This window comes from Telmatherina bonti, assembly GCF_933228915.1.
Source record: "Telmatherina bonti genome assembly, chromosome: 17".
NCBI classification, from domain to species: Eukaryota; Metazoa; Chordata; class Actinopteri; order Atheriniformes; family Telmatherinidae; genus Telmatherina; species Telmatherina bonti.
In genome coordinates, this window is record NC_136615.1 from 36,157,760 (window position 1) to 36,179,346 (window position 21,587).

At 46.1% G+C, this 21,587-nt stretch overlaps 1 protein-coding gene across 1 annotated transcript; it reads left to right on the top strand.

The window, feature by feature from the left end:
- Window positions 1–374: 374 nt before the first annotated feature.
- On the top strand, window positions 375–9,972 carry LOC306768713 (uncharacterized protein). Its single transcript, XM_079257130.1, has 3 exons — window positions 375–434; window positions 549–695; window positions 6,734–9,972. The coding sequence occupies exons 2-3, from the start codon at window positions 559–561 to the stop codon at window positions 9,468–9,470; spliced, it is 2,874 nt and encodes a 957-aa protein (XP_079113256.1). The 5' UTR covers window positions 375–434; window positions 549–558; the 3' UTR covers window positions 9,471–9,972.
- Window positions 9,973–21,587: the final 11,615 nt, after the last annotated feature.

The window sequence follows — 21,587 nt, forward strand, 5'->3', positions numbered from 1 at the left end:
TCAGCTTCAGGGGGGCAAGAAAAGCATGTCCTGGCTCTGCACAAGTGACATAACCTACATACAGAACAGCCCAAAAATACATACTGTACGTACTTTAGGTTTCCAGGAATGTAAAACAGCAGCATAATTTCCTGGACACTAGGCTGGAAGCTGTGGATTAGATTTAAATCTCTACATTTATGTCCATATGGAATGTCATTTTATGCACTAAACCATTTAAAGGCCGAAACATCAGAACTTGAAACATTAACCTACTGTATCCAAAACAGCTGACACATGTGTTAAAAGAAGGCATGACATCTTCTTGTGTGTTCTATTTTTACTTTGGACAACCCTTTAAATATCCTGCTTAGAGACTCCCAAGGGCTGGTTTATATTAGCAGAGCTGTCAGCAGAGTCGCAGCTCAGATCATACAGATTATCACCAGTGTGAGGTAGAGTTGATTCATCTTTCTGATGCCTTCTGAGAATTTCTGGATATTTTGTCAGCATTCAAAAGCAGAAAGGTCTGGATATAATAATCCTTGAGGGGTTCTTTGTGTTTGCAGGGGCTTGAAGATGTCGAGTGAGAAGGGTGCGGAAGTGGTTGGCTGCGATGCCTCCATCATGAAGAATGTCTGGGAGATCCGAGTGCGAGAGTATGGAGTAAAGCTGCAGCTGGAGCAGGAACGGATAGAGAAGAGTGCTCTGCCTGTGTAAGAAGCAGCTTTTACTTATGTCATCTATAAAACTAGAAACCAGATACAAGGAGCAAGTACTTGGGGTTTGTTACATTCCACAAGCTGATCAGACCAACCTACAGAGGAAACCACAAGCTGAATAACAGAGTTAATCTGTGTGTGTTAGAAATGAAAACACTCCATAACCACCCCTTCCAAGTCCTGTCTTAGTCTGAGAAATGTATGTCATGTAGATGTGGTTGGGTTCTGCATCTCATGTAGATGTGGTTGGGTTCTGCATCTCATGTAGATGTGGTTGGGTTCTGCATCTCATGTAGATGTGGTTGGGTTCTGCATCTCATGTAGATGTGGTTGGGTTCTGCATCTCATGTAGATGTGGTTGGGTTCTGCATCTCATGTAGATGTGGTTGGGTTCTGCATCTCATGTAGATGTGGTTGGGTTCCTGCATCTCATGTAGATGTGGTTGGGTTCGTCCATCTCATGTAGATGTGGTTGGGTTCCTGCATCTCATGTAGATGTGGTTGGGTTCCTGCATCTCATGTAGATGTGGTTGGGTTCTGCATCTCATGTAGATGTGGTTGGGTTCTGCATCTCATGTAGATGTGGTTGGGTTCCTGCATCTCATGTAGATGTGGTTGGGTTCTGCATCTCATGTAGATGTGGTTGGGTTCCTGCATCTCATGTAGATGTGGTTGGGTTCTGCATCTCATGTAGATGTGGTTGGGTTCTGCATCTCATGTAGATGTGGTTGGGTTCTGCATCTCATGTAGATGTGGTTGGGTTCCTGCATCTCATGTAGATGTGGTTGGGTTCTGCATCTCATGTAGATGTGGTTGGGTTCCTGCATCTCATGTAGATGTGGTTGGGTTCCTGCATCTCATGTAGATGTGGTTGGGTTCTGCATCTCATGTAGATGTGGTTGGGTTCCTGCATCTCATGTAGATGTGGTTGGGTTCTGCATCTCATGTAGATGTGGTTGGGTTCTGCATCTCATGTAGATGTGGTTGGGTTCTGCATCTCATGTAGATGTGGTTGGGTTCCTGCATCTCATGTAGATGTGGTTGGGTTCTGCATCTCATGTAGATGTGGTTGGGTTCCTGCATCTCATGTAGATGTGGTTGGGTTCTGCATCTCATGTAGATGTGGTTGGGTTCTGCATCTCATGTAGATGTGGTTGGGTTCCTGCATCTCATGTAGATGTGGTTGGGTTCCTGTATCTCATGTAGATGTGGTTGGGTTCTGCATCTCATGTAGATGTGGTTGGGTTCCTGCATCTCATGTAGATGTGGTTGGGTTCTGCATCTCATGTAGATGTGGTTGGGTTCCTGCATCTCATGTAGATGTGGTTGGGTTCTGCATCTCATGTAGATGTGGTTGGGTTCTGCATCTCATGTAGATGTGGTTGGGTTCTGCATCTCATGTAGATGTGGTTGGGTTCTGCATCTCATGTAGATGTGGTTGGGTTCCTGCGTGTCATGTAGATGTGGTTGGGTTCCTGCATCTCATGTAGATGTGGTCGGGTTCCTGCATCTCATGTAGATGTGGTTGGGTTCTGCATCTCATGTAGATGTGGTTGGGTTCCTGCGTCTCATGTAGATGTGGTTGGGTTCTGCATCTCATGTAGATGTGGTCGGGTTCCTGCATCTCATGTAGATGTGGTCGGGTTCCTGCATCTCATGTAGATGTGGTTGGGTTCCTGCATCTCATGTAGATGTGGTTGGGTTCCTGCATCTCATGTAGATGTGGTTGGGTTCTGCATCTCATGTAGATGTGGTTGGGTTCTGCATCTCATGTAGATGTGGTTGGGTTCTGCATCTCATGTAGATGTGGTTGGGTTCCTGCATCTCATGTAGATGTGGTCGGGTTCCTGCATCTCATGTAGATGTGGTTGGGTTCCTGCATCTCATGTAGATGTGGTTGGGTTCTGCATCTCATGTAGATGTGGTTGGGTTCGTCCATCTCATGTAGATGTGGTCGGGTTCGTCCATCTCATGTAGATGTGGTTGGGTTCCTGCATCTCATGTAGATGTGGTTGGGTTCCTGCATCTCATGTAGATGTGGTTGGGTTCCTGCATCTCATGTAGATGTGGTTGAGTTCCTGCATCTCATTTAAATGTGGTTGGGTTCCTGCATCTCATGTAGATGTGGTTGGGTTCCTGCATCTCATGTAGATGTGGTTGAGTTCCTGCATCTCATTTAAATGTGGTTGGGTTCCTGCATCTCATGTAGATGTGGTTGGGTTCCTCCATCTCATGTAGATGTGGTTGGGTTCCTGCATCTCATGTAGATGTGGTTGGGTTCCTGCATCTCATGTAGATGTGGTTGGGTTCCTGCATCTCATGTAGATGTGGTTGGGTTCTGCATCTCATGTAGATGTGGTTGGGTTCTGCATCTCATGTAGATGTGGTTGGGTTCTGCATCTCATGTAGATGTGGTTGGGTTCCTGCATCTCATGTAGATGTGGTTGGGTTCTGCATCTCATGTAGATGTGGTTGGGTTCCTGCATCTCATGTAGATGTGGTTGGGTTCCTGCATCTCATGTAGATGTGGTTGGGTTCCTGCATCTCATGTAGATGTGGTTGGGTTCCTGCATCTCATGTAGATGTGGTTGGGTTCCTGCATCTCATGTAGATGTGGTTGGGTTCGTCCATCTCATGTAGATGTGGTTGGGTTCGTCCATCTCATGTAGATGTGGTTGGGTTCCTGCATCTCATGTAGATGTGGTTGGGTTCCTGCATCTCATGTAGATGTGGTTGGGTTCCTGCATCTCATGTAGATGTGGTTGAGTTCCTGCATCTCATTTAAATGTGGTTGGGTTCCTGCATCTCTTGTAGATGTGGTTGGGTTCCTGCATCTCTTGTAGATGTGGTTGGGTTCCTGCATCTCATGTAGATGTGGTTGGGTTCCTGCATCTCATGTAGATGTGGTTGGGTTCCTGCATCTCATGTAGATGTGGTTGGGTTCCTGCATCTCTTGTAGATGTGGTTGGGTTCCTGCATCTCATGTAGATGTGGTTGGGTTCCTGCATCTCATGTAGATGTGGTTGGGTTCTGCATCTCTTGTAGATGTGGTTGGGTTCCTGCATCTCATGTAGATGTGGTTGGGTTCTGCATCTCTTGTAGATGTGGTTGGGTTCCTGCATCTCTTGTAGATGTGGTTGGGTTCTGCATCTCATGTAGATGTGGTTGGGTTCTGCATCTCATGTAGATGTGGTTGGGTTCCTCCATCTCATGTAGATGTGGTTGGGTTCCTCCATCTCATGTAGATGTGGTTGGGTTCCTCCATGTCATGTAGATGTGGTCGGGTTCCTGCATCTCATGTAGATGTGGTCGGGTTCCTGCATCTCATGTAGATGTGGTTGGGTTCTGCATCTCATGTAGATGTGGTTGGGTTCCTGCATCTCATGTAGATGTGGTTGGGTTCCTGCATCTCATGTAGATGTGGTTGGGTTCCTGCATCTCATGTAGATGTGGTTGGGTTCTGCATCTCATGTAGATGTGGTTGGGTTCCTGCATCTCATGTAGATGTGGTTGGGTTCCTCCATCTCATGTAGATGTGGTTGGGTTCCTCCATCTCATGTAGATGTGGTTGGGTTCCTCCATGTCATGTAGATGTGGTCGGGTTCCTGCATCTCATGTAGATGTGGTCGGGTTCCTGCATCTCATGTAGATGTGGTTGGGTTCTGCATCTCATGTAGATGTGGTTGGGTTCCTGCATCTCATGTAGATGTGGTTGGGTTCCTGCATCTCATGTAGATGTGGTCGGGTTCCTGCATCTCATGTAGATGTGGTCGGGTTCCTGCATCTCATGTAGATGTGGTTGGGTTCTGCATCTCATGTAGATGTGGTTGGGTTCTGCATCTCATGTAGATGTGGTTGGGTTCTGCATCTCATGTAGATGTGGTTGGGTTCCTGCATCTCATGTAGATGTGGTTGGGTTCCTGCATCTCATGTAGATGTGGTTGAGTTCCGGCATCTCACCTAGATTTGGTGGGGCTCCTGCCTCTCTTTCAGCTTGTTTCTAGGTTCCCGTTCAGTGCAAGGTAGCAAGACGATGGAATCTATGCCAGCAATCATTGGGCGAGAGGCAGGTACACATGTACAGGCCGAATAAGGCAATGTGAATATTAAATTTAATATCCATTTGAAACTGAAAATAATTACTTAAGCACCTAAAATGATTATCCTCACATCCATCCTGTGTCCTGTTAATCTGCAGATGAGATTTTTTTCCCCTTCCTGGTCTCCTCACGTTAACACTGGGTCAGTCTTTCTTTGCACATTATAGCAAATAGAACCACCACCACTCCCAATCATTGCCTATTTTGATATAGATTTCCTGGACTGGTCTAATGTTTCTTACATTAAGGCTCAAAGAAACTGTCAATGCACAACGCAAGCATGACTATATCTGCCTTTAATGAGCTTGGCCAGGCCATGTCATTCATGTGAGTGCCTGTGAACACTAGATCAGCACTGTTAAATGACAGCTTACTTTGAATGGCCTGCAATCTAAAGAACAGATTTGGTTATAGCTGTGGACAGGATTGGAAAGGAGGTGACAATGACAAAAAGACTGACAACTTTTTTTCTGCTCAGTAGCACAATGAATGTCTGTGATTATTCAGCCCATCACTGCAGAATTGTTGAGGCCAACTTTCTGGAAATGAAGGTGTCTGGTGCAGGAAATTTGATAAGTTACAGCACTGAAAGGTCAGAAGATAACTTTGACATCTGATTCCTGCATGTGTCAGAATGCATGTCACGAATTCTTGGACGGCTCAAGCAGCTGAACAGATTTAGTGCGAGGTGTCATGAATACTTGGACAAAGTGATACCAAGTGTTTTCATGATCTACCTTAAAGTTCCTGCAGTATGCTGGACAATGTTTAGAGTGCATCGAGGTCTGCAACATTACAAATATCAATGTAGAAAGAAGTCAGAGCTTGGCAGGAAGTGATACTGCACAGCTCAGATTGTTGGCCAAATCTGTCTTCAGTATATTATTGATCTGTTCAGGCTGCTCTGAACCAGTGAGTGTCCAACTCGCTGAAGGCATTCTGTCATGTGTCTGCAGACCTCAAATCCTTCTGCATATTAAAAATCTCCTACTGGTCTCCAATGGATCTTAACCAAATTAGATTATTGAATAGAAAAACTTTATAAGTTTTTTTATATGTCCGTTGCTTACATGGTTGCTATGGACAATGCTATGTGCATGGCATGTTTCAAACCTATTTTCTGCCCCCTGGGCTGCATTCCACTTCATATGACTGTTGAGCAGCATTATCAGGAGCATTAAGGTTTATGTCTATGTCTACTTTCATGTATATTTCAGGAATATAAAGGAAATGTTTCTCATTTTTTATTTTTACAGTTTGCTATGACATCCAATAAAGCCCTTTAATATTTTGACCTAGTTGTGGAAATTGATGTGCTATTTCCTTAGCAAGGACTACATCACAACTGTCTATTGTCTATTGCTAAAGTGGTTTAAATAAGTTGAAGGAAGAAGGATGTGGAATGAACATCTGGGGCAGTGAATTAGTAAGCTAGTCAGGGAGACTTGGGATGGGGTCACATTCTGGGATCTTTAGGAGACCAGCTTATGTTCCTTAAGCTGGTACCTAAAAGAGAAAGGAGGGAAGGGATACAAAAGAAGAAACAAAAAGGGGGGGAAAAAGTGAGTGCAAAATGGGAGGTGAACAGAGACAGCAGAGGTAAAGAAGAAAAAGAATAGAAAAGAAAGAAGGACAAAAGTTAATGGAAGGAAGAAGAGACAAGAATGAGGGTTAGGAATAAGGAGGAGGTAGGGAGAGGCTAGTGGGAAAATGGAAGGCGGGATAAAGAGACAGCAAATAGGAGTGATGTGAAGACAGAATAGAAGATGTTGAGAATGGGGACAGGAAAGGGTGTAGTTGAGAAAGTCAGACAAAATGGGAACTTGAGGAAGTGAAGCAAGAAAAGAAGGCTTGCCAGGTGATTATGGTGGTTAAGGCGTGGTCTCACTACCTAACCTAAATTAACACATTAACTCTAATTTATCTTCACAGCATTAACCAGGACTGGGAAAGCCGTCTAGCTGCCAAAAATGGAGGATACAAAAGAACAGAAAGGAAAACTAAACGTCAAGCTGAGACTCAGTCTGATGAAAATGTGTGGAAAAGCAAGCCCCAGACTACTCGTGTTGCTTCACTGCATACAGCTCCACCTCGTGGAGGTTCAGCTTCACTTAGCAGACCAGGAGCCCCAAGCAAAGGTTTCTCTACTCCAACTCCAGCTTACAAGGACAAAAAAGGGCAGGACAAGAGTTTCAATAAATTGCAGTTACTTATGTTCATCACTCAAACTCAACCTTCAACTATGGTGTGGGGAAAGGCATGGAAGTACAATAAGTCTTTACCACCAACACCAGAAGGCTCTACAGCTGGCTCAAACTGGGGCCAGTGCTGGATGTTTTCCACCCAGCAACCTCCCTCTGAAGAAGGCAAGCATTGGTCAAGTGAGCCAAATGTGATTGATCCTCACAGCCTTCACTTCTGGAGAAAATTGGACTACAGGACGGTGGACTCAAAGCAGCTAGACCTAAGTCTTCCTGTTGAGGAATGGAAAGTTTCATGGCAAAGAGCTGACAAAATGAAGAAGGACTATGTAAATGAGGAGTGTGGCCCCAAAACTGGATACTTCACCAAGCTGATGGAAACCCAGCACCATAATGAATCGTTGTATTTGTCAGAGTGGAGTGATTCATGGCAGTCCACCAAGCCTGCTAATCAGCAGAATCATCCTACTGTTTTCAATAATGATTTAAGGAGCAATTCCGTGGCTAACAAGCAGGGTAATGAAGGAGAAATGAGCCCAGAGTGGGAGGAAAGTTGGCAGCTCATGAACCACCGTGGTGGCAATGACTTCAAGCCTTTGGCTCAGAAAGCTCTGGGTTCACAGTGGGTCAGTTCCTGGAGAGCCGCTACAGTCAGCTTCAGCAATCACAATAACTCTGATGGCTTTGATGATCAAGGTCTGCAGAAAGAGGCCAATTTAAATGATATCATGTTCATCATACCTCATTCACACTACTATAGAAATTTGCACAAGCACTTTTGTAAGGGCTTTGAGTCTCCCAGTGAGTGGAATACCTCATGGCAAGTAACAAAAAACAACTCAAAACCAAGTGAAGAAATAGATAAAGTCCTGAAGGCACCACTACCAAAGATGGACACTCAGACTCCAGACAAAACACTTAAGGAAGATCGAATCTCAATGCCACCAGATCCACACTATGAGCAACTGAAATATGATGTGATTCATCAATCAAGGAGAGAATTTTCCCAGTTGAAGTCTCTTCATATGCAACAGCTGCAAAATATGTTACCTTCCTCAGACTGGAAGGAGTCATGGAAGATGATAAAACATAGAATGAGAATGGAGAGGAGAAAAATGAGGCGTAATCCACTGAAGCCTTTTAGAGAGTCAGAGAAAGGAGGAGACAAAAAGCCCAATACCTCTGACTGGAAAGACTCATGGAGATATACCTGCAAGCCCTTTAATCAGGAGCCAGAGCAATGGCAGCAGGGCTGGACCACCACAAATCAAATCCGGGTGAACTGGGAGAGGCACCAGAATGAGTTTGCACCTGTGGAGTTCCCGAAAAATGGTCCTACTGGGGAACGGATTTGGGGAGAATCATGGAGGTTTTCAAGAAGCGAGCATCGATCAGAGCCGGGACAAAGCAAGGAGCAAAGCTACAAAGGGAAGTCAAACGTGCTGTCCCATCATCACAGTGACTCATGGGAAGAAGTAGAACGAACAGGGTTTATTTCTGACTGGCAACAAGCCTGGATGTTCTCCGAAACTCAGTTCCATCATGACAAACCTGCACTTATTGAGTGGAGGGAAGCTTGGAAATGGTCCACGCTGCCCTGGACTGACAAGGCACATAGAGACAAGCAGGTGGATGAAGCAGCAGAAATCCAATGCCAAAAGAAGCTGATTTCTGTAGAGAAAGCCAAAGCTAAAATAAGCTGCTCTTTTGACCAAAAAAAGTTCAGAGAAAGATACCCTGAGAAAGAGTGGGACTCCTCGTGGACTGCTGAATCCACTCTGCAGCACCAACCCAGTTATTATGGATCTTCAGGAGTGTCTGGCCAGGGTACAAGCAATCGCTTGAAACAGCAGCAAGACCCCCTTGCAAGCGAGTATGGATCTGTGTGGGGAAGGTCATTCAGGTTTGCCAACCCTATGCCCAAACTGAACCAGACCTGGACGAAATCTGGTCTGAACCCTGCTTTCTACTCAGTTATGTGGTCAAAGGCAAAGAAGACGAAAGGTATTAAATTTAACTTAAGCAACAGCACTGCCAACTTCAAGTTTTGGGAAAACTCCTACCGGTTCTTGCAGGGTGCCAATGGACAGACCAAAGACAAAAGAAAGCTTTCGGTGCCCAGTGATCCGAGGCATATTTTCACAAAGATAACCAGAGTAAGGAGGCCTTTATACTCTGGCATGGAGAAGGAGAGGGACAAGCAATTAGAGAAGAAATGGGCTGGATGCCACCTCTGGAGTAAAGCCCAGCCACGTTCCAAGAAAGGCCGTGGTTCGGCGAAAAAGCTTGCGTCTGATGACAAAGACAAAGACAAGTTCTTTGAAGAGTGGACTGAGGCCTGGAAGTTCTTGGTCCGGCCTGGAAATGTGAAAAAGCATATGTCCTTCAAGCTACTCTCAGGTTGGGATGAATCATGGAAGTTTCTCTTCCCGCCTTACATGCCAATGCTTGATCCCAAAGGCAAGTAGATGTCATCACTATGCCACTTTTAGCTCTGTAAAATCAGACTGTTTAAAAATTTAAAACAGTTAAAACTGGCTATGTGCAAACATGACAATATATAAATAAAATTGAATGATACACTTTGTTTCTTCATTGTGGATTAGCTGAGAAATGTGTTTTTGATGGTCAGCTGCACAAACTATCCTTGAAAGTTTAAACTCATAATTTTAATCAATCAACCATTTCTTTAACAATTGTGGATCTTATATGTCTTCATCATTTTCATTAAATACAATGTATTCATCCAAAGCCAATAACATATTTTCTAAGTTTGAGGCTTGAAAGCACCACAGCTTTCAAAAGAATGCAAAATAAGGCAGACAGAGGTGCAACTGGAACTTGAGCTGTGACAGTGGTATGTAGATCTGGAGAAACGGATGGGGCACATTATGTTGACTGATCCTAAAAGTGAGTGTGATGTCTGCCATTATTTTTTTTATCATTGAATAATTAAAAACAGTACACCTGTGTCTGTCTTTTAAATTTCATCAATCCATTTCAAAAACTGTTTTATCCAATTCAGGGTCAAAGGTCACACCCTCGACACATCGCCAGTCTCAACACAGAGAGACAAACAACTGTTCACTCTCATTCCTAGGGAGAATTTAGAAAGATCCATTAACCTACCATGCTTTGGGAGGAAGCTGGGGTACCTGGAAACACTGTTCAAAGCTCCATACCACCATGCACCCCTATAAAGTCTCACAAAAACATATTTATTACAGATTTACTAATCCTAACAACAAACAAAATATAAATAATCTTAAAGTAAATGTTTTATCATGATGCTGAGGGTATTTTTTTCTCTATGTTTTAAGTCAAAGGGTTTGATTTTATTAGATCAGGAATCAGACAGATATTGAGGCTTGTGACGCGAAAGAGAATGCAGTAACGCGAGACTCGGCGAGATTTGGCAGGATCAACATGGCGCGCTACTGAAGTAAACAAAAACTTTATTACCAGGCTAACGGTGAGGAATTAAACGAAGAAGTTAAAACATTTAAAAACTCCAATCACACCAACCCGGTCATTCTGGATAACAATGAAGAAGATCTCACCAGCCTGACAGAGGTCATCAAAGAAAGCTTGCAGTGGATTGTAATGGAGCAAACCAGGAACACTGCGGCGACGGCATGCAAAACCGGTTCCACCTCCAAGAGTGTTCGTGTTCACCTAGCAGATTCCCCTGAAGTAACCTCTCCAGGTTCTCCAACAGGTAGTGTTATGACGGATATCCTAATCTCCATCGACAGGAAGTTATCCAGCCTAGACGCCAGGCTTTCCCTGCTGGAAGTTCTACACTGGGAGTTCCAGTCATTGAAGCATAGTCTAGAAGGTAAACGCCATCTCCTTTCACCGTGTTCATCGCATGAGGGGAGAAAAATATTGGAGGGCAAACCAAGACCAATAGTTGCTAAATTCGTGCTACACAAAGAAAAAGAAGTGGTGAAGCGTTGTGGGAGACAGCTCCGTGGGACTAATATAAGCATGAGCGATCAGTTTCCCAGAGAGATCCTGGAGCGTCGTAAGATCTTGTTCCCCATCAGGAGGAAATTCCTGGACGGAGGAGCCCGCGCGTCATCTCGGTGGACAAGCTCTATGTCAATGGCCAGCTACATCGTGACCATACTACCACTCCCTGGCTCTACTAACCTCAGATATATATCCACACTCTGCATGTTTTGCACTGGTGATATTAAGGCTAATAAATCTCACTGGGTTTAAATCTCAGAGCTTAATGTTTGCTCACAATAGACAACAACACTGCCAGTCTCTTTCACAAAACACATCTCCTTATGGGTTTGTTTTTCCTTTCCACCCACTTTCCTCTTTTGGTCAACTTCTGGCTCATCTTTTTCTCACTTCTTCCATACTTTCTTTCTTTCTTTCTTTTTTAGCTGCCACCTCACAGAACTAAATAACACAGATGCAAAGCTACACAGTGCATTAGATAACACTTACATACATAACCCAACACTCTCACTGTTATTATTTCAGACATATTTAGTCACAATCAATACAGTCACACAACACAAGGCATACATACTTACACACATTCACATCAAGTGGAAGCATCTAACACTCACCCTGTCACCTCAAGCATGATGTTACTTAGGTTTATCACGTGAAATATTCACGGAGCTGGGACAAGAGAGAAGAGACTAAAAACCTTCAACAGGCTAAATGATCTACAGGCAGACATTGTGTTCTTACAGGAGATTCATATGACAAATACTTCAGTGGATGCTCTCTTTACATCCCATTTTCCTCATGTTTACTCCACCTGCTATAACTCCAGACAGGAGTTGCCATTTTGATAAATAGAAAAGGGTGGGTACTCTGCAGTACCCAGTTCAGAGTACCCACCCTTTCTGGAGTCCTTGGAGGGAGTGTTGGAGGGTGCTCCTTCTGGGGACTCCCTTGTTTGCCGCTGCCCCCGCGGACGGGGGTCCGGTGCCGGGTTGCCCTTCGGCGTCTTCCTGCCCTCAACTTACCAAAGGCGACTCCTGAGAGACGCGGTTAGATGGCACTCTGGGTGTCCTCAGCCACGGAAGCGTGATGGGGAGGACGTGGGAACTAAACCTGCAGCGACAACCATCCAACAACAAGCCACCATGTTGGTTCATCGGAGATTCCATCGTCTGGAACGTCCGTCTGAGGGGAGCTCTCACCCTGGCATTTCCGGGAGCCACCGTGTCAGACATGGCGGAGAAACTCCCAGACGTGTTGGATTCCAACCCTCAGGTAAAACGTCAAAACAACACCTCCAGGCAACAATATGAGCTTTTAAAGTGTGATTTCATGGAGCTTTTTAACAAACTGTCATCACTCCAGCGGAACGTTTTCATCTCCGGCCCCACGACCAACTGTGGTGGAGGAGTGGGCCACTTCAGCAGGTTGCTCAGCCTGAACACCTGGCTCTCCTCTGCCTGCAGCGCTCACGTCAACTTTATAGACAACTACAACATTTTCTGGGAAAGGCGACATCTTTTTGGTCCAGATGGTCTTCACCTGAACCGAGCTGGCACCCGCCTTTTGTCTGCCAACCTGGCCTATGGATTACAGCATGCACATTCCACTCAACTTCCCACACCTGCGCCAACTAACCCGTCCCCCACCGATTGATGTCCCCCAGGTCCCTGTTCCTATGTTTTTAAGTTCCACCTCTGACACATATAATACTGGACTTGGACCGTCTGTTCTTATTAATAATCATCCAATCCCTGTCATCCTTAGTCAAAGATATAAAACCAGATTCCATCATAGTTCCTCTGCTAACCTTAACAATCTCAGAACTCTTCTAAAGCATCAACAATTCAACCCTACAGTCCATAAGTCACCTGTCACAGTAAACACGGCACTTTTAAATGTACGTTCCCTTTTTAACAAGGCTTTCATTATCAATGACCTGATTTTAGATAATAAGGTTGATTGCTTATTTTTAACTGAAACATGGCTGGGTATAGATGCACCAGTTATTCTTACTGAGGCTTCACCACCAAATTTTAATTTTTTATTCTCCTTTAGAAGTAACAAGAAAGGTGGTGGTACTGCATCAATCACAAAGAATCTCCTAAATAACAGACAGATACTTTTAGATCAGTACACCACCTTTGAGCATCATGCTTTTGTTTTTAACAGTCTCTGCATCACTGTGTACAGACCACCCAAACATGATGCTGCTTTTATCAGTGAATTTTCCAAACTTTTATCAGCAATACATGCCACTTATAATTTTATCATCATATCAAGTAATTTTAACATACACATGGATAATCCCTCTGATTCAATGACAAAAGGGTTTTTAAGTCTATTAGATTGTTTTAACTTTACACAACATACTAAACAGCCGACTCACAACCGAGGACATACATTAGATTTAATTATTAGTTATGGCTTGTCAGTTAGTGTGTCTTCTATCGTGGATTTAGCCATATCAGACCACTACTGTGTGTTTTTTAACGTCACCAGTTTTAACCAGCAGGGGGCCCCAGTGAGAACTGGGAGGAAACGATATATTACTTCTGAAGTGGCTGAGAATTTTATTGAAATTTTATACTAAACATCTTCTGAGATCTTAACTGCTTCCTGCGATTTATTTGTTAATCAGTTTAATAATAGATTAAAAACAGCAATTGATACAGCAGCTCCACTTGTACTGAAAGACTAGACTAGACTACTGTGATGCCCTGCTCTCTGGTCTTCCCAAACAGAGTATTTCTAGTTTACAACTACTGCAGAACTTGGTGGCACGAGTTCTGACAAGGACCAGGGGGCGAGAACACATTACACCTGTTTTAAAGTCGCTGCATTGGCTCCCCGTGCAATTCAGGACTGATTTTAAGGTTCTTTTAGTGGTTTATAAATGTCTTAATGGTCTTGGGCCTTCTTATTTATCTGACCTGTTTTTAAGGTATGAGTTCTCATACCTGAGGTCCTCAGGTACCAGCCTTTTAGTTGTTCCTAAAGTTCGTACCAAAACATATGGCGAGGCCACATTTCAGTATTACGGGCCTCGCCTATGGAACAGCCTGACTGAGGGCCTCAGGGCTGCAGAGACTGTTGATGTTTTTAAAAAACCCTCAAGACCTACCTTTTTAGTTTAGCTTATAACTAAGTTTTCACATTCTTATATTAGCCTATATTTATTCTTATTTTTAGTTAATTTGATCTATTTATATATTTTATATATTTATTTACATATTAGTATAAATTTTATTATTTTTGGAATGATTTTGTTTTAGGAAATTTTATTATTTTTAGTCATCACTCCAGTTCTCTCCTCATTGGTATCCTCTTCATCCAGTACTGCAGCCTTAGAGTTGTGGCGTGGGTTCTGTCTGCCCAGACCCGGGTGGCCCCCATGGTGATTGCCTGGGTGGTCATGGGTAGCCCATGGGCAGGGGTAGCCCTTTGTGTAGAGGCTCCCTGAGGATATCGTTTCCTTACCTTGTGCACATCTGGTACAAACGTACCTGGCCATTCATCTTCTTTTAACTGTTATAGGACTAACAGGGCATGGGTGAGGGTGGTTGTGGGTGGGTGAAAGGGGACTACGGGTGTATGTGTGTGTGTTTTGAATATTTTTATGTAAATTGTTTTATTATGTAAAGCACTTTGTATTGTTTTTAAGCATGAAAAGTGCTATACAAATAAAGTTTGATTTGATTTGATTTGTTCTGCTGGGGGACTTCAATGCTCATCTGGGCAATGACAGTGAGTTCTGGAGGGGAGTGATTGGGAGGCATGGTTGAATGTGTATGTGATTGACATGTAGAGGGAAGGCTGTTAAAGTGCTGAAATTAGGATAAAAATCCCTATAATTTCCATCAAATAAATAAATGTCTCATCTAATATGCAGTTAATCTTCTTCTGATTGTTGCTATATGTTGTGTAGGTTCGGGTTGGGTAGATATTCGACTTACTGGTTTAATGGTTTTGCTTCAGTATTAAAAATATACATCCAACACCAGTGCAAGTGGCAGCCTTACTAGCAGCTCTGTGCACTCTCACACTTTTGTTTTACTTTTCAAATTGTATCTCCGGTTTCCCTGGAAACAGATTATCACTGTATCCTATGCATATGGATTATACCACACAGATACTTGCTATTGGAGGAAGTTTTTATTCAATCTGAGAACAAAGTCCTGGAGCAATGAAGTTTCTTATTACGTGACAAAGTGAGGAAATCGTATTGAGGTTTCAAAGCCTGCACTCGGCTAACTTCACCGTGACACACACAGGATTTCCTTTTATGATCATGAGTTTTACTTACATAGTCTGTGTCACTGATTTTATGTTCTACCACATACGGACCAGAAAATCTAATTGTAGGCTGGACCCAGGCAGTGGCAACAGCACCAGAATTTGATCACCTGGCTGGAAGACCCTTAGCACAGATTTTTTGTCAAAGTGCCGTTTCATTTTGGCTTGAGCCTGCGCCAAGTTTTCCTGAGACAGCCTGACACATATGGCGAAGATGTTCATGGAAGGAACTAACGTAATCCAATACGTTAAACTCTACCTGAGGGGAGTCTGAGAACCATTTTTCTTTAATTAGATGCAGAAGACTGGGTGACCGAACACCAGGTCACAGGGACTGAAACCCAAGGACTCCTGTGGGATTTCCAGAAAACATAAGCAAAGGCAGGCCTTCATCCCACTTTCTCTGAGACTCTACACAGAACTTTCTAAGCATGGATTTCAGAGTTTGGTGGAATCTTTCTTACCTTAAGATTCCGGGTGGTAAGGACTCGATTTTCAATGTTTTATGTTCAATTCTTTAACAACTTGTGCAGACACCTTAGACATGAAGTTTGTGCCTTGGTCTGTCTGGATTACCTTTGGTAACCCAAATATGGAAAAAAACTTGATCAGCACTTTCACCACAAGTTTGACTTTTAGTGTATGCAGAGGAATTGCCACTGGGTACCTAGTAACAGCACACATGACAGGATGTACTGATGACTGGATTTGGTTTTAGGTCAAGGGCCTTCACAGTCCCCCCTCCCTGAGCCGTCACCCCCCTCCCTGAGCCGTCACCTTATCGTGGTGGAGGGGTTTGTGCGTCCCGAAGATCCTAGCAGCTATGTTGTCGGGGGCTTTATGCCCCTGGTAGGGTCACCCATGGCAAACAGGTGTCTAGGGGAGGGACCAGACCAAGCACGGTTCATCGACCTCTACGATGACGACCAACCTGAGCATGAATGTTCCCTTGCCCGGACGTGGGTTACCGGGACCCCCCTCTAGAGCCAGGCCTGGAGGTGGGATACGAGAGCGAGCGTTTGGTGGCCGGGCCTTTGCCTATGGGGCCTGGTTGGGCTCAGCCTGAAAGAGTCACATGGGCCCCACCTCCCGTGGGCTCACCATCTGCGGGAGGAGCCGTAGGGGTCGGGTGCAGTGTGAGCTGGGCGGCAGCAAGGGGCGGGGACCCTGGCGGTCCGATCCCCGGCTGCAGAAGCTGGCTCTAGGGACGTGGAACGTCACCTCTCTGGTGGGGAAGGAGCCTGAGCTTGTGCGCGAGGTTGAACGGTTCCGGCTAGATATAGTTGGACTCACCTCGACACATGGCTTGGGCTCTGGAACCAGAACCCTCGAGAGGGGCTGGACCTTCTTCCACTCTGGAGTTGCTCATGGTGGGAGGCGTTGAGCAGGTGTGGGCATTCTCATCAGCCCCCAGCTTGGTGCCTGCACGTTGGGGTTTACCCCGGTGGATGAAAGGGTAGTTTCCCTCCGCCTCCGGGTGGGGGGACAGGTCCTGACTGTTGTCTGTGCTTATGCACCGAACAGCAGTTCAGAGTACCCACTCTTTCTGGAGTCCTTGGAGGGAGTGCTGGAGGGTGCTTCTTCTGGGGACTCCATTGTTCTGCTGGGGGACTTCAATGCTCACGTGGCCAATGACAGTGAGACCTGGAGGGGAGTGATTGGGAGGCATGGTCCCCCCCCTCTGAACCCAAATGGTGTTTTGTTATTGGACTTCTGTGCTCATCATGGATTGTCCATAACGAACACCATGTTCCAACATAAGAGTGTCCATATGTACACCTGGCATCAGGATTCCCTGGGCCGCAGTTCCATGATCGATTTTGTAGTTGTATCGTCAGACTTGCGGCCACATGCCTTGGACACTTGGGTGAAGAGGGGGGCGGAGCTGTCAACTGATCACCACCTGGTGGTGAGTTGGCTCAGGTGGTGGGGGAGGATCTGGCAGGCCCAAACGTGTTGTGAGGGTCTGCTGGGAACGTCTGGCTGAGTCCCCCGTCAGAGCGAGCTTCAACTCCCACCTTCAGCAGAGCTTCAACCATGTCCCGAGTGAGGCGGGGGACATTGAGTCCGAATGGGCTGTGTTCCGTGCCTCTATTGCTGAGGCGGCCGGCCGGAGCTGTGCTGTAAGGTCGTTGGTGCCTGTCGTGGCGGTAATCCCAGGACTTGTTGGTGGACACCAGCAGTGAGGGATGCCGTCAAGCTGAAGGAGGAGTCCTATCGGGCCTTCTTGGCCTGTGGGACTCTGGAGGCAGCTGATGGGTACCGGCGGGCTAAGCGGCATGCGGCTTCGGCCGTTGCCGAGGCAAAAACTCGGGCATGGGAGGAGTTCGGCGAGGCCATGGAGAAAGACTTCCGGACGGCTTCGAGGAGATTCTGGTCCACCATCCGGCGGCTCAGGAAGGGGAAGCAGTGCTCCATCAATACTGTGTACAGTGGAGGTGGGGAGCTGCTGACCTCAACTCGGGACGTTGTGGGTCGGTGGAGGGAATACTTCGAAGACCTCCTCAATCCTACCAACACGTCTTCCGATGAGGAAGCAGAGCTGGCGGACTCAGGGGTGGACTCTCCTATCTCTGGGGCTGAAGTCACTGTGGTGGTCAAAAAGCCCCGGCCCCGGGGGTGGGTGAGATCCGCCCGGAGTTCCTTAAGGCTCTGGATGCTGTGGGGCTGTCCTGGCTGACACGCCTCTGCAGCATCGCGTGGACATCGGGGGCAGTACCGCCGGATTGGCAGACTGGGGTGGTGGTCCCCCTTTTTAAGAAGGGGGACCGGAAGGTGTGTTCCAATTACAGGGGAATCACACTCCTCAGCCTCCCTGGTAAGGTCTATTCAGGGGTCCTGGAGAGGAGGGTCCGCCGGATAGTCGAATCCCGGATTGAGGAGGAGCAGTGTGGTTTTCGTCCTGGTCGCGGAACAGTGGACCAGCTCTATACCCTCTTTGGGGTCCTGGAGGGGGCATGGGAGTTTGCCCAACCAGTCTACATGTGCTTTGTGGACCTGGAGAAGGCATTCGACCGTGTCCCCCTGGGGGCTCCTGTGGGGGTACTCCGGGAGTATGGGGTACTGGACCCCCTTGTACGAGCTGTCCGGTCCCTGTACGACAGGTGTCAGAGCTTGGTCCGCATTGCCAGTAGTAAGTCGGATTCGTTTCCGGTGAGGGTTGGACTCCGCCAAGGCTGCCCTTTATCACCGATTCTGTTCATAACTTATATGGACAGAATTTCTAGGCGCAGCCGAGGTGTTGAGGGGATCCGACTTGGTGGCCTCAGGATTGGGTCTCTGCTTTTTGCAGATGACGTGGTCCTGTTGGCTTCATCTGGTCGTGATCTCCAGCTCTCATTTGAGCGATTCGCAGCCGAGTGTGAAGCGGCTGGGATGAGAATCAGCACCTCCAAATCTGAGACCATGGTCCTCAGCCGGAATAGGGTGGATTGTCCTCTCCGGGTCGGGAGTGAGGTCCTGCCTCAAGTGGAGGAGTTTAAATATCTCGGGGTCTTGTTCACGAGTGAGGGAAGGATGGAGCGCGAGATCGACAGACGGATCGGTGCGGCGTCTGCAGTAATGCGGACTCTGCGCCGGTCTGTCGTGGTGAAGAAGGAGCTGAGCCAGAAGGCGAAGCTCTCGATTTATCAGTCCATCTACGTTCCTACCCTCACCTATGGTCATGAACTGTGGGTCGTGACCGAAAGAAGGAGATCTCGTATACAGGCGGCTGAAATGAGTTTCCTCCGCAGGGTGGCCGGGCTCACCCTTAGAGATAGGGTGAGGAGCTCGGTCATCCGGGAGGAGATCAGAGTAGAGCCGCTGCTCCTCCGCATCGAGAGGAACCAGTTGAGGTAGCACGGGCATCTGGTCAGGATGCCTCCTGGACCTCCCTGCTAAGGTGTTCCAGGCACGTCCCTCTGGGAGGAGACCCCGGGGAAGACCCAGGAAACGCTGGAGGGATTATATCTCTCGGCTGGCCTGGGAACGCCTCGGGATCCCCCCGCAGAGTTGCCAAATGTGGCTGGGGAGAGGGAAGTCTGGGCTTCCCTGCTTAGGCTGCTGCCCCCGCGACCCGACCCCGGATAACCGGCAGAAGATGGATGGATGGATGGATGGCCTTCACAGTCCAATATAATCCTTTTAAACGGCTCCCCAATAGATGCAAGGGTACCGGTGGAGCAGGCTGGTCAGGCTTTCCAGCTGTCTGACATGTTTGGCAGGTGCGACAGTACTTAGTCACATCTGTTTTCAACCCAGGCCAAAAGAAACTGCACAGCACACGGTGGTAGGTTTTATTAATACCAAGGTGTCCTGCTAAACAGGTATCCTGTGCTAGGCTAAGAATCTGTAGTCGATGCTACATTGGTACCATTAACAGCATACAATTCAGCAGATGCAGGGCTCCACTTTCTCATTAGCACACCATCATCTAAAACGAAAGCAGGTTATGTACTGTCGGCAGCTCCTGCAAAGCCAGACACAGAGTTAATGATGGATCATTTTTTGAGCAGTTTATCTACATTTCTCAATTTACATTCAAACTTAACTCTGAGTCAGTAGGTAACAGATTTTCATTTTTAAATTTCCCCTTGGGTCAGTTTTTACAACAACTTCTGAACATAATTTATCCTTTCCCTCCAAGGAGGTCATGAACGAATCTACCAGTTCACCAAATTTACGAGCCTGTGCGCGCATAACAGGGTCAGCAAGATCAGAAGTGAGCGACGTGGATATCGGAGCATCGACGACTATGGTGGATGGAAAAACTTTTTCGGCACCTAAATTGTTTCCTAAAATAAAGGAAACACCACTAATTGGGAGCTGTGAACAAACGGCCACTTTAACCTGACCCTTCACAAGCTGCGACTGCAAATGCATCCTGTGCAACGGCACTCTCAGCACAGTCATCCCAATACCATGAACTCATATGTCAGAACAAAATCTCAGTAGACAGCGGCAGGACATCACCATATGACAGTCTGACATATCACGTAGGATTTTGATAGGCACCTTATCTCTTTCCTGTTCACAGTAAAAAACTATCTGTAAGGAACGACTTGAAACAAACTTCAACCTCAGAAACTTTGGACTCAGGAGATGATGCCACCCACAAACCTGTGGGTGGTTTACTGGGTGTAGTGCTTTTTTTTTTTTAGAACCGGACAGACCACAATCAAACCTGACCTGGCTCATGACAATAAAAACACTCCAGGTTTTCACTGGCAGCAGGTGCAAAGTTTTTTTGCATGAGTTTTGGTGATTGGTTCTTTCTTTCACTGGGAACTTGGAGGATCATAGATATGCTTCATCACTCTGAGCCCCCAGTCAGGCGTGTTTTTCTTCTTCCTTTTAAAGGCAGATCAGCCAATCACGTCCTCTCAGGCAGCCCAATCCTGGGAAGGTAACAATGCATCTGTCATAGCTGGCACAGTTATTCAAAAATATTTACAACTAAAAACATACACATACAATATAATGACCAAAAAATAATAAAAAAAAAAAGCAATATCACTGTTGTGTCTTTTGTTTTGATGTGACATTTCAGGTCCACCATACTGCCACGTACAGAAGTTCATTGAGGGCACAGCAACTGTGGGATGTATCGGGAGTGGAGAGGAGAAGGAGTACAGGAGCCTGATCCAGGACTTTGTGGCATGGTGCAACTCCAATCACCTGTTCCTCGCCACCTCAGAGAGAAATGGTGGTAGACTTCAGGAGAACCAGGCCCCATCCAGAGCTGGTTTTTATTTTAGACAACTGTGTGGAGCTTGTCCACACATAGAAGTATCTTGGAGTGCAGCTGGATGATGGACTGGACTGAACATCAAACACAGATGCTTGCTCGCTCTGTCTCTCCATCTGTGTGTCCGTCGGAAGGGAGGGAGGGAGGTGGTAGCTGTGTCCCTGTGTCAAACATTTTTCCAAGTGTCAGCCAGGACTGGCTCCAGCTCTCTGGATAAAGTTACCAGATCCTTCTCTATGGCAACAGCCGTGTCTCTGGGTCATAGCTGCTACCATGTCAGCTGACATCAGTAGTGACCATGAGATAAATAGTTTCATAAGCTTCTACATCAGGAGTACCTGGCATCTGCAAAGATGCCAATAAAGTTTTTCACCAAAACAGACTTTTCTTGGTAACATTTAACAGATATGTATTTAATGCTGACAATAAAATAAAGCTATAAGTAAATTTTTACTGAATAAATCAGACGTAGTTGTAAAAATAGAAAGGAGGCCTGGTTGAGGCGGGTCTGGTTTGCAGCTCAAGTTGACCTGCAGAAGGTTTCTGTCGTCAGAAAAACAAAGTAGTCCAAGGATCACATTACAGGTGA

What these genes read in the sequence shown, in the direction of transcription:
- LOC306768713 (XM_079257130.1), top strand. Translation starts at nt 559, where the DNA reads ATGTCGAGTGAGAAGGGTGCGGAAGTGGTTGGCTGCGATGCCTCCATC. An exon ending in GAGAAGAGTGCTCTGCCTGT is followed by an intron (nt 696 to 6,733) that starts GTAAGAAGCAGC and finishes TTATCTTCACAG; the next exon opens with CATTAACCAGGACTGGGAAA.